At 40.7% G+C, this 13206-nt stretch overlaps 1 protein-coding gene across 3 annotated transcripts; it reads left to right on the forward strand.

The window, feature by feature from the left end:
- The first annotated feature begins 2772 nt into the window (after positions 1-2772).
- Positions 2773-9185, forward strand: LOC112282059 (uncharacterized). Of its 3 annotated transcripts, XM_090250426.1 has the most exons (8): positions 2774-3152; positions 3439-4300; positions 4824-5282; positions 5507-5908; positions 6066-7213; positions 7391-7607; positions 7802-8164; positions 8286-9185. In XM_090250426.1, exons 3-8 carry the CDS (start codon positions 4952-4954, stop codon positions 9002-9004), a joined length of 3180 nt encoding a protein of 1059 aa, XP_090106552.1. In that variant the 5' UTR covers positions 2774-3152; positions 3439-4300; positions 4824-4951; the 3' UTR covers positions 9005-9185. The 3 variants fall into 3 exon arrangements, with proteins under 3 accessions (XP_073389940.1, XP_090106552.1, XP_024374984.1); XM_073533839.2 differs by lacking the exon at positions 3439-4300 and having other exon boundaries at positions 2773-3152; positions 7400-7607; XM_024519216.3 differs by lacking the exon at positions 3439-4300.
- Positions 9186-13206: the final 4021 nt, after the last annotated feature.

Genomic DNA, 13206 nt, shown 5'->3' on the forward strand with positions numbered 1-13206 from the left:
TGGATTTTTTGTGTAATTATAAGTATTTGTTCCAAGCTATGGATAGAAATGTTTTGAAGCTCACAATTCTAGATTTCCAAATGAACATCTATGAGAGTTATAGTCATTCTATATGAAAAGTGCTCTACCTTAACACTTAGAGTAACAAACTGCCAATATTAGAATTTATAGTGATCTCTAAGTAATCAATGAAGTTTTTAGATATTAATCATTTAAAAATAAACAGGAGTTTATTTATTTAATTGATGCTTAGGGTACTACTTTGTGCAATCAATTTTCAAATCATGTCACACGTCAAAACTATTTTCACCTCATTTATTTATTTTTGTTGTTTTCCCCTTTCCCTTTCCTTTTCTACTGACCAAATCTATCTGTTGGCCAATAATTAGAATCAGTTACTAGCAGGATTCAAATTCTGCACAGGGTCAAAAATTCTGAGACCTTAATACCCACCTTCATCCACTGGAGGAAACCTCTGACTGAATTTGAATTTTGTGGAATGGGGTACAGTAACTATGTGGAAGTTTGAATCTTAGTTGCCTTTATGAGGATTGCAGATTTTGAAGTAGATTTGGGTGTAGATAATCAATGCTTTGTTGCCAGGAAGGGAGAAGTACCCTCAGTCCATTTGAGTAATATAATAATGCCTGGATATACAAACACCACAGATGGGACATTCTACCACATCATTTCTATTTCAAACTGTTGCCATGGACTTCATAAGTGTGGCCCTTCCACCACCATGGGTCCTGCGTAAATAGTCTACTTTTTCTTGTAATTTTAATTTCAAAATTTGGACACAATATGGTAAAGCATTTTCTTACAAAACTTTACTTCATTGTATTTGACTCTCCTTATAGTTAGCAGCAAGGTTTACAACAAAGTCACTCATGAAAAAATGTTGTGGATCTTTGTAAAATATCAATATCCTCCTGTACAAATCTGTGCATGCTTGTACACAAGAAAAAACACAAAAAATGATGTTATGACAAAATGGTGGTCAATGTGGTGGGGAAAGATAGATCTAGCACCAGAACTTCACAGTCCTAGCAAACCTGAATAGGAGAGTGTGTGTATATATATGTATTTGCAATAAATAAAGTAAGTAAATCACATGCATTCAACACAAACCTTAAAAAAAGATTAGAAAAATCAAGGATGGATGAGAGTCCATATACTTGTAGGAATGCAAATCTGTAGGGTGTGACTTCCATGGATCTGCAGCTTCATGCAAAAAGTGTGAGCTTCAAACTGAGAATGATTTCTTAATTGCTAGAGTAGGGTGTACTGAAGCTATATGGGCACAATCACACCTACATCATGAGATACAAGGTTTATGCTAAGAGTGGTCTGTTTAAAACCACTAATAACTAACTACTGATTGGGAGATGTTGGTCCATTTAAATACATAATCTGCTTATTCTACTCTTGAGATATATTGTGCGTGGGTGGGATGACACTTCTCCAATGATCTTTCCCATGTTGATGTGACTGTCTCACAATATTATTATTTTTCTTAAATTAGTAAAAATGTGCATGTTGTAAATTTAATGTCATCAACCTACTAGACACATTTTAAATTCACATAAAGCAACTTTCAATGTTCCACCAATCAAAAAATGAGAATTTATTATAACATACTTATGGGTTTTTGCCATATGCAGCAAAGGCATATAACATGGCTAAGCTTACCATAAACCTGAGTTTTGATCCTCTTCAAACCTATTAATTACAACAAACCTATTGTCATCATAATTACCTGACTTCCAAATTAAGTTTAATGGTTAAAATTCAGCAGGACAAGTTCACACATGTTGCACATCTTGTGGAATAAGCAGGATAAATTACTTCTAGGATAATCTGAAGCACTCAAAGCTTGCACAGCATCTAGGCACATGAAAAAGCATTGATCCTTGTATTCTTTCTTGTGGATTTCAAATTCAGAAAGAACATCATTCTCATGCCATAAATTGCTGTCAAATACATGTGTTTCATGTATAGTAAAGAAGAGCTAGTTCATTTGAAGAGCCAACCACTCAAAACTGCCCACACAAATGCTTCATGATTGGTGACCTACAAATCATGATCTCCATGTTGCTACTGTTTCTCTCAGAGTTCAACAGAGGTGATAGATAGTCTTTCACAAAGGAATATACATTCAAATAAAATTTTAGATGGAATTGAGAGCAGGGCACTCATTCACTCTCACTCATGAACGAAGGGCCTTAATAGAAGCTCACCACACTCCACACTTAACAGTCAATTGATCCAACCTTGTGCCATTCACTAGAGCTCCAGCTTGTTTGAAATTTACAGCAGAATGGTGCTCACCCACAGAAGCAATCCTGTGATGATCTTTAGGGATCTCAAGCAGTTCTAATCCAAGGACAAATTTAAATCTTCCAAGGGTTTCAGAAGCCAGATCCATATAACCACCAGCACACTCAACTATTCAAGTTGCTTGGAGAATCACATAGTTTACTATGTAATTCCAAGGACCCATTCTCCCCTACATTACATATTACCTTGCTTGCTTTATGGGTACAAAGTGTGAAATAGGGCAGGGCTCGAGCCCACACGGGTCAATAAATTTTCTCAACGTTCAACTTCTGGAGAATCTGATCTCCTGATTGACTATGTTTCCCAACGAGAGATAAAGTGAATCTACCAAAATGGTTTGAGGATGTAATGTGGGGGCAGACTTCCCGAGGAGCGGTTGCGTCGCGGGGGCCTCGGTTTGTCTTGTCGTGTCTTGTCTCATGCGGGATGCCATTAAGGCGCTGTCCCTTGAAATTTGAGTTTCGCCATTGAACTCGCTGTCGACGTAGTCGTAGAATTTGCAGCATGAATAGCAGGCTAATGAGATGATGGGAGGGGTATTTTACGTGTCGCTCACCTTTCATCGCTAGGTGAGGGGGAGAGTGAGCGAGAGCGAGCTTTCAGGATTTCTTTGCTATTGGAATATGAGAGAGTCTTAATGCGACGGGCATGTTTTGCGCTTGTGTGTTTCTTGGTTGAGATTCAGGAGTCTCGAGAAACGTGCGCGTCGCTCGCGCCTCCATATCTCGCAGCCATTGGCCCTCACGGTGATTAATCATCTGATTGAGACAGCTTTCATTGCTCCTTCTTGCACCGCCCTTCATTGCTCTCCGGTACGCCACCCTCTCCATCAACTCCTATTCAATTTTTTGTTCCGTTACCAGGTTTCAAATTGGAGCTGGACTTGTCTGTCTTGCAACCCGGGTTACTCCAGTGTCCTCCTTCATTAATTTTCTAAGGAGAATTTTATGAGAGCAATAGTGCATGTAGCGAATAGGTCTCTGCACTTCGGAAGTATGTCCCTCCGCTATAGTAGATGATACGTGTTCATTAGTTCTCGGACAAGCTCCTTCTACCGTCACGAGCTCAAATTGTTCCAAGGAGGATCGGCTGCTGCAGGGAAGGAGCGGTATGGTGGTAGGTCACCTTTCAGTTGTCTTCTCATCAACCGGCGATGGTGACTCTGTTGAGGCAATAATTTTGTCGCTCCCAAACGACGAGCATTCTTTTGCAACTGGAAAGCTCTTTGCAGCCGCACGCTTTCTCTTGGAGAAGGAGAGTTAGGAGCAATGGGAGTGAAGAGTGATGTAGTTTGTTAGCACGTAGTAGCTGGACTTGGGGAGCTTTTGCAATAGATGTTTCGTGCTTGATTGATGACTGTGAGTTGTGGTCGACTAAAATGTGTCGACACGATCAGAGCCTGGTGGTTATGAGAGTCTTTTTCGAAGGGAGCTTAGTGTTTTCTCGCAATTTGTACGCACCTCTCTCTTTCAGGTCAGTAGCAGTGAGTGAACGTCGAAGTTGGATTACTAGAGTTGTTTACTTAAGAACCGCTTCATAATTTCGGAGGCGAGCACTATGGTACTCTTAGTAGTGTAGTGTCTGTAGTTATGTCCGAGGAACTTGAATTCATTCTGTTCCTTTGTTGAGAATTTTAAGAGCTGTTGGTCATCGTTTGAATTGTAGGGGCTGGTTTAACAGTAGGATTGTCAGTTTCAGGATTATATGTATGCAGTGGAGGATCGGAGAAATTGAAAATTGACTGTAGTCTCATGCCTTTCTATCCGCCAAGGTATATCGGTCTTGTTAAATCGCGATTCTTCACACTCGGTCTCGGCAGGGTACCCAGCAAATGATTATTTTTGAGGCGATTTTTTGCCAGTCCACAGATCGTCAAACATTTCACTCTGGCACGCAATTTGCAAGTTCTGAGAGTGTCCACGGTGCGGGTCCACCGGTCAAGTTCTGCGTAGCAATCAAGGTTATTGGTTTTGAACTTTAATTTTAATTTTTTTTCCTCCCTTGGTCCGTGTGCTTTATTCTAAGGCGCTGCGCTTCCCGTTTTCTATTTTGATCTTCACCTTTTTCACGTGTACAATGTATCGGTACTCATCTTGCAATTTTTTTGGGTTGTTAGTATAAATGCAAGAAAGGATTCTGGAACCTGTTAGATACTTTTAATGAAACCGTCAGGAACCTAAAATCCTTCCAGTGGTCAATGCATTGTTACAGTTTCTTTTTTCAGGTCTTCGTATTCTACACTGCTATCCGCCATGTTTTTCATTCTCTATGGTTCCTATTGAAATGGTCTCGTTGAAATCCCAGGAGTGAATCATTTAATTTAATCGACTCTTTTTATATATGTATCCACTCGCTTGCAAATTTGAAGTCGTCCAGGGATCAATGTCTTTTCATATGAAGCGATAGAGATGAGCGCACAGCTTCAGATGCTGCTTATGTAATTTGCTTTGCTTAATTTTGTTACTGTGGCATTCTGTGTTCAGGATGATGAAGTATTTAGCTGGTTTGTTCCCCAGGTTAAAAGGGATGGGTTTATAGCGTGACAAGTTAGAGCTTCGATAGACTACTTATATATATTTCCAAGTCTTGTCAGAACAGCCAACTTTTCAGAATGGGAAACCCTTCGTCAGGATCCAAAGTGCAAACAACTATGTCTCTTCCGAAAGGGAGACACAGGCAGTCGCTATCTGTGGGTGGCGCGTCCCTACAACTTGAGAAGTATGATAGATTGAGTAGCAGTGAGAGGATATCTTCGACTGTGTTGAGTCCCAGAACCACGGAAGAGAAGGCTATTGCTGCCTTCCTAGGCGACAAGAAGACGAAACGAAGGACAAGGTCATCTCTGGGAGGAAGTGAGGAGTTCATCAAAGGATTTTCAGAACTTAATGGAGTCGCTTTGGCAGCAGAAGAGAGAAAGCCTCTCGGCACCATACCATTCCGAGGTGAGTGCGAGAGCTACATTCAAATGGTGCTTTCGGAATGCTAGTAAAATGTCACCGCACTTGAACTTGTGCTAGACCCCTTACGTCGTGGGATTCCTGAATCCCGAACTTTTCGAACTGTAGAACACTTGATGATTCGCATGACTCGAGTTGCATTCTTCTGCTGTGGGCTACACTTTCACTAGTCTTCTAACTAGTGAAGATTCCGACACTTCATTTCTCAGGACACCGGAGAGCCGGATCCGGGAATGTGACACCCAAAGCTGCGGAGTCTCCCAGAGCGAAAGGAATGTGCCCTCCTCCAGGGGTAGAGAAAAATGCTGTAACGAAGATGTCAGCCTCCTTGTTTCATTCTCCTACAAAACTTGAGCGGTCTATGTCATTATCAAGAGTAGCCCACAGAGTCATTCCAGATGCAGATAGAACTCCACGCTGTCGAGCCGGAGTAGGTGAAGTCATCCTGCCCGGAAAACGAGACGCGCTGAGAGAACTGAAGCGGCAAGATCTTCCGAGGGGCCACCGAAGTGAGAATGGTTCCGGAAGGAAATCTTTCTCTGTACACCTGGAAAAGATAATAAGTTGTGGGAATGGAGAAAATTGCGATGGACGGTCTTTTTCCCATACTGGTAAGTTACCTGCACTCTTACAAAAAATTTAATCCTGGTTAATCTGAGAAGGTTGACAATTGAAGAAAGGACTTTGCGTGCTTACCAATTCGATTGTGGTGCTATTTTACCTGGTCCGTATTGAGGCAGTAATCTCAATTTTCTCATCCGATTTCAGGTTCTGGTGGTCTAAAGTCTAAAAAGGGAGTCACGCCATCCGATCATGTCAATGACGAGAACTCTCATTTTGAAAACCAACCACAAGGCACTAAAATGCCCACTCTAGAGACATGGTCGAGCCATGAGCAATGGAACTGGAATGCTGCTTACATGCCAGTCAAAGATATCCATCCAGTGTGTTTCGAAACAATCACCAAAAAGCGCAGCGAGCAGCCAATGACTACAAGATCACTGGATTTGGGTCGTGATCTTTACGGAAGCGCAAGGAGATCCTCATTCTCTAATGCTGCGTCGATGCAACTGTCCTGTGTATCGAAGGGCTCTAATCCCGACGGATCAGAATCTTTCAATGAGTCACTAAGTGGAAACTTGTCAAGTACCCACATCGAGAACTCTTACCGGATTAAGCATTCTGATGCACTGTTGATTTCACAGTCGTTGGGCTCTGGGTACCTATCATGGCAGCCTTCCCCTAATATCACACCTTCAAAAAGACAATCTTTTTTGGACCAGACCCACCAGAATCTTAAGAATTTGCATTGCCACCCACTTCCATTGCCCCCACCTTCCCAAGCTAGTCAAACGACGGGAACAGTTGCAATCCAACAAGAGAAGCAGAAGAAAGCTGCTTCTACTCTCTCTGACAAGGTCACTGAGGAAGACCTTACTGAGGCAGCAATCCTCTCTAGTCTCGTTGGTGAGGATGATCCTGCCGGGCCAGTACTCATATCAGAGGAATCTAAACGAATAGTTCCAAGTGCGAGTCTAGGTCGGCAGGTAGGAGAGGTCCTATTCAGCAGTGAGAGAGAGATTGGTTTGAGGAATCCCAGCGGTCCTGATGCATGTTTACGAAAGAGTATCAGCTTCGAGCCTACTACTGAAGAGAAATCGAGAATTGGACATGAAAATAGGAATAAACTGCGGAAGAGGAGAAGAAGTGTTTCTGCTTCAGGCATTGGTGCCATGCTTCTCAAGGTTGTGCGCGTATCCGACACAGGACCTAGTGAAACGATGACAGTGCCTATCGCAGATGCTAAGGTTTCTGGGGTAGATCAAAATAGGGACTACCCTGATCAAACTATTATGCCAAGGGGTAGTCAATCTCAGTTCCCCACCACACGTCTTCACCAAGATTGTCTAGCCGAGGTTCGAGTTCTCACCTGAACTGATCTTAAACTGAATTTTGAAATCCTTGTATGGTGCGTTATTCAATGAGAACGTACCTTAAAAAGACTTGTCCATCCTCGCCGCAATTTTCTTCTGTTACCCCTCTAACCTTGAGTAGGCGTGTTCGAAGTCTCTAATTACATCCTGGGGTGGTAGATTGTTCAGCCCGAGGCCAATAGCACCGAGGTTGTAGACATGGACGTTGAATACCAGAATTGCAGCACTGAGCTCGTGGCTCCTGATGTAGCCAGCTGTGGTGATGTAACTACAGAAGATCTTTCTTTCAGCGAAGATATTGAGCGACCATCTGAAGAGATGCAAGGAGGTGAAACTGAAATGGTGTTAAATCTCACTCAAGGAGACCAACTTGCAGGTAGGCTGTTCAATTGTAAACAAAATATCTTCTGGTGCTCCTGGTGTTCATAGTCAACGGCTTCGAGCTACGTTGTACTACATTATTTTCTCCACTTGCCAGAGGTCACATGGGTTCATCCATGCAAACTTACACCTATGGTAATTTATTTCAATGAAATGAACAAAGGTGTGTAACTACTATATTTCATGCAGGTTCCGGATCAGACAGTGTCGGGCCGAATCCACACGACAAGCAAGGCAACCAAAAGATTCTTCTTGAGACAATTGGCAATCCCGATCCTCTAAACGCAGATGGAAATTGCCCAGAAATCTCAGCGGACGCAGGGATTGAAGACCTCGAAGATAATGCGCATCAGAGAGAAGAAAGTTTCAGAAGTGTACCGAACTCGAAGGTAGTTTGCCAGGAAGAGAAGATTAACAATCGGGAAGCCTTGCTGGAAAATGCCAGGTTAAACGCGCCGAGATTTCTCAAGCGAGAGGAAGGTGTTGGAGGCAGCCGAAGAAAAAGATTAGGTAGCAAAGGACGGGTCTCGTACGACTTGGACAAATCCGCAGGTGCACCAGCTCTTCTCCAATCTGCAACACTGTGAACAATGTGGATTATGAAGGAGTATTTCAAGTCTAGGGTGTGTTTAGAGCTGGATGATTTTAACCAAAGAATTTTTTGACCGTGCAGAGTGGAAAGCGAAGAAAGCTGAAGTTTCTGAAGCAGATACTGAAACAGAGCATACTCAGGCGATTGACACCGGCAGCAAACAGCCTCCAGCCTTACTAGACGAGAATGTGACCATAACCAAAGAACGACCTCGCAGCTTTGGGTCCATGTTACAAGTTTCTCCTCTCGATGAGATGCGCCTGGCTCCGTCTTCCATATCCATTTTGGCTAATCCATCTTTCTCCAGCTCTCACCAAGATAGACTGTGGGAGGAGCAAGCTGAAGCCTATTCCAGTGGAGGGAGGGGCACTCCAGGTAGAGAAGACGACACTGCAGCATACGTACCCCTCCAGTCGCCAACGCGAGGTGGTACAATTTCGTCTGATGACCAATCCCACTCCGCCGCTGGTTCCTTAAGAAAACCACACGGAGACCTAAGCGTCATGAGCACCACTGGTGTCGTCAGCGACAGTGGACACAGCATCGACAAAAGGAAAGGGCTAGGAAAGAAGAGGAGCAGACCTCGAACACCGCTGCGAAGCTTGATGGCCGAAGATCACCACAGCAAATCCTCCAGCATTAAGTCTCCTGACAGCCATAGCCACTTCCTACAGCACATCATGTCTCGCATCAGAGGAGGCTCCAGCTCAAAATCCTTAAGTTCTAAAAGTCAAGACACCATACCCAAGAGACGGACCACTATCTGGAGCAGTTGCATGTGCTTCTCTCACATCAGGTAGACTAGGTATTTAAACAGACTCATGGAGATGGGAACCATGGAGCACTTGCGTGTGCTTCTCTCACATTAGGAAGATTAGGCATTTAGACGAATCCATGGAGGTGAGAACCATTTCAGGAATGAAAATTAATTGGTTTGTGGATACACAGATTTTTTTATGTGCCACACAAGGCCATTTTTCATCTCTCTGGCAACAATGTTATGACAGGTTTGTAAACTCTTAATCTACCATAGGTGAATTTGTTTCAGTCGCGGTCCTTATCCTCAAGTACAAATTAAACCTCCACATTTAGCAAATCTCACAAACCTTATAAACAATCTGAAGAAACAATGGCGCGGAAGTGAACGTCGTCTCGCTTTCAAGCTGAAACTTGGATACGGATTCTGTTCGGCTTAGAAGAAGGTTCAAAACCATGATTTTCCAAGGACCGCAAAGGGATATCCTCGGTACACCTTCACATTTCAAAGTTACATCTGCCGCAGGGTTCCATTCTCTGTTAGTACCGCAACCTGTCGGTGTCGGTGACATATGAGTTTGAGGACAAGCCCTAAACCGCAGTCGACGAGAGTTTGCTTACGGAATGAAGTGCATGTGCAAAATTAAACTCTTCATCCCGATGATATTTGTTCATGCATTTGCCAGGACAAGGGATTGTGAAGAAAAGGGATGGAACTTGCAAATTGTGCAACTGTAGCGCTCCCCTGCAGTCGGTAACTGTAATCCTTTTAAACACTGTTGAACAAATCCTAATTCATGGTCTCACCCACATTCCCCTTGATACAGATTGCTAAGACAAGCATCTTCACCTCCTATGTTACTTTTTCTGGGTGTTTTTACTTTTGCTAAACAATCTGATTTATGGAGAATTTCGAAGGAATATTTTCACAGTTCCATTACACAGTTCAATTACAACACTAGTGGCTGCATTTTGGGGTCTTCTTTGGATTACTTAATGGCTCACTTTCCTCAATATAACCTTTGCTTGAAGCAAGTGATTACTTTCCAACCACACACACACACATATATATATATATATATATATATATAATTACCTTTGGAATCTCAATGTTTTTTCAAATTTATTGTTAGTTCTAGTGAGAAGATATTGTTGAAGATCACCAAGTACTTGCTTAGTTACAACCACATAGAGATTAAGCATAGTATGTTGCTAATAGTCAAAAGGCAGCAAAGAATTAAAAAAAATTACTATGGCGGTATCTAAGGTTTAGTTGGATGAAGTAGAAATGGATGTAAGATCAAAAGGATGGAAGTTGCTTCAATGGTTAACAAACCACCACCTGTAAGTAAAAAGTATTAGAAGTAAGAATTATCTTATTCCATACTTCTCTTTATATGGAAACCTTGCTGATGCTAAGTGTTTGTAGCTTTTAGACTTCTTTTCTTCAATAGGTTAGGGGCCCACTCACATTTGCTTAAGTATTTTGAAGTTCTTTGAAGTGGTTGTTGATGTGTGGAGTAGATCAAGTTGTTGTTGTTGATGTTGTTGATGTTAGGATTTAGAAGTACCTAACTTTCAAATTCAAATCTAGATCTAGATCTTGGTTTGCTCTTACTTGTGATTAAGACCATTTTGGTGTTGGTGTTTGGTTTTTCACCTTAAGGCTAAGTTATAAAACACTTGCATTGTGCTATTGCTAAGATAGATCTTTGGTGATCTAACTTTATAGTTTCATGTCCTAAAGTTGCTGATTGTGCTTAAAAGATCTCGTATGGTATATAGATGTGATTTGTGAGCATAAGAGTGATATTGGAGTGGCAAATCAGATTTGAGACACTTAGATAGGTCATCAAACTTGTGAGAAGTCTTAGAAGTGAAGTTGAGAGTGTTTTTGAGAATAAGAACACTTATTTGTTCACAAAGAAGGATCTGTGATTCTAAGGCAACAAAACCTTCTTGTTGATTTTGAGAGCATTAGGACTTCTTCTTATAATCTTTTTTGATACAATTCTTCCTTAGACATGGCTTCAAGTGAGGGTGAAGGATTGAGAGTTATTGAGAAGTTTAGAGGTGAGAATTTCTACCATTGGAAGATAAAAATGGAGCTTTTGTTGGCATCTTTGGATCTTTGGGATATTGTAGATGAAAGTGAAGAGGCTCTAAGCATAGATGTTGATATGAAGGAGAAGAAGGAGTTCAAACATCATGAAAAGAAGGCTTTTCAATTGATTACAATTAATATAGATGAAGCCAACTTCTTCCATATTATCTCTTGCAAAGGACCAATAGAAGCATGGAAGATTCTTTGCAACATCTATGAGAGAAAGAACTTATCCAACATCATCTATATAAGGAGGAAGTTCTTCACTTACAAGATGGAAGAAGGTGAAGACCTCATGGCTCATTTCAATAAGATAAAGGCTCTTACAAACCAACTAGCAATTGTTCACAAGCCTCTAGAAAAAAGTGATATTATCATGACCATGTTGATGAACCTTTCCAAATTCTACAACTACCTCATTGTGGCAATGGAGTCCATTAAGCTAAAAGAACTTACAATAGACTATATGATGGCAAGACTTGTCCATGAAATAACCAAGAAAAAAAAAAAAAAAAAAAAAAAAAAAAAACCATAAGTGAAGATTCAGCATTCTACTCACGTCAAGGTAAGGACAACTATTCAAATCACTGAGGTAATATCAAATCTTGCTTCATTTGTGGCAAAGTAGGCCATTTTGCTCGAAATTACTACAAAGGCAAAAAGATGGAAAATGAGAATGCAAATAATAAGCAAGATGAGTTTAGAGGACAAGATCATGTATTCACGGTAATAAATAGGACCTCTATGGCTACCTTGTCAAGATAGATTGTCGATTCAAGTTGTTCCAAGCATATAACACCTTATAAGTATTCATTTGATACATATGATGCTATTCTAGCATCAAATGTGGTATTGGTGGATAGCGATACATAGAAAGCAATTGAAATTGAGTCTATTGTGGTAGAAGTGGTTGTGAATGGACAAACCAATAGGATCAGATTAAAAAAATATCCTTCATATGCCTAAGATGAAGCAAAACATACTTTCAGTGTGTAAACTTGTAATGGAAGGTTTTAAAATTCAATTCTACATGAATGGATGTTTTGTAAAAATATTGAGTGGAGACAAGATCTTCAAAAGTTTAGAGAGGGAAATTTGTACTACCTCATTTCTAAGAAGGTGAATGGAGTGGAGGTAGCTGCATTTGCTGAGTTTACATCAAACTAAGACAAGTTGAATATATAGCATTGTCGCCTTGGTCATTTCAATGTGAAGAGCATGAGAGAGATCAAGTCTATGGTAAGTGGCTTAGATCTTAGCAATACAAGCCAAAATTCAAAACAACTTGCATGTGAAGGATGCATACAAGGCAAATAACAAAGGGCCTTATTTCTAAGTAGCATAGCAATACGTGCTACAAATTTGCTGGAGATTGTCCATTCTGATGTATGTGGATCTATGAAGAACACAAGTATTGGAGGATCAAGGTATTTTCTAACTTTCATTGATGATTATTCAAGAAAGATTTGGATCTACACTCTTAAAGCCAAGAGTGAATGTTTTTGGAGGTTTAAGCAATTTAAAATACTTTTTAAAAAATAAAGTGAATATAAGATCAAGGTACTGTGTACGAACAATTGAGGTGAGTACATATCTAAGTAATTTGATTTTTATTTTAAGAATGAAGGAATTGCTAGACAAACCACAACTCCATACACTCCACAACAAAATGGTGTTGCTGAAAGGACAAAATTGAACCATCATAGAAATGGCAAGGAGCATGTTTTATGCTCAATACTTTAGTTATGAGTTTTAGGTGGAAGCTATGGTGAATGCAATGTATATAAGTAATAGGTGTCTAACAAGTGCTCTTGCATCAATGACACCATAAGAAGCTTGGAGTGGAAGACAAACTTGCATTTCCCATATAAAGACCTTTGGTTGCATCTCATATGTAAAAATACCAGATTTTATGAGATCCAAACTTGATGCAAAAGGTACAAAGTGTGTATTTCTTGGTTATTGTGAAGGTACTAAGGCATATAGGCTAATATGCTTGGAAACCAAAAAGATCATCAAAAGTCGTAATGTTGAGTTTTTGAAGCACAAGAATGCTTGTGAGCACTTAGAGATGTGTCCAAGTGGAAGTAATGGTGTGTTTGTGAATATATCTTTGAATTCAACAAAGAAATAAGAAGATGA

Source organism: Physcomitrium patens, chromosome 5 (genome assembly GCF_059467195.1).
Source record: "Physcomitrium patens ecotype Gransden chromosome 5, ASM5946719v1, whole genome shotgun sequence".
NCBI lineage: Eukaryota > Viridiplantae > Streptophyta > Bryopsida > Funariales > Funariaceae > Physcomitrium > Physcomitrium patens.

What these genes read in the sequence shown, in the direction of transcription:
- LOC112282059 (XM_090250426.1), top strand. Translation starts at nt 4,952, where the DNA reads ATGGGAAACCCTTCGTCAGGATCCAAAGTGCAAACAACTATGTCTCTT. An exon ending in ACGGTCTTTTTCCCATACTG is followed by an intron (nt 5,909 to 6,065) that starts GTAAGTTACCTG and finishes ATCCGATTTCAG; the next exon opens with GTTCTGGTGGTCTAAAGTCT. An exon ending in ACCAAGATTGTCTAGCCGAG is followed by an intron (nt 7,214 to 7,390) that starts GTTCGAGTTCTC and finishes CTGGGGTGGTAG; the next exon opens with ATTGTTCAGCCCGAGGCCAA.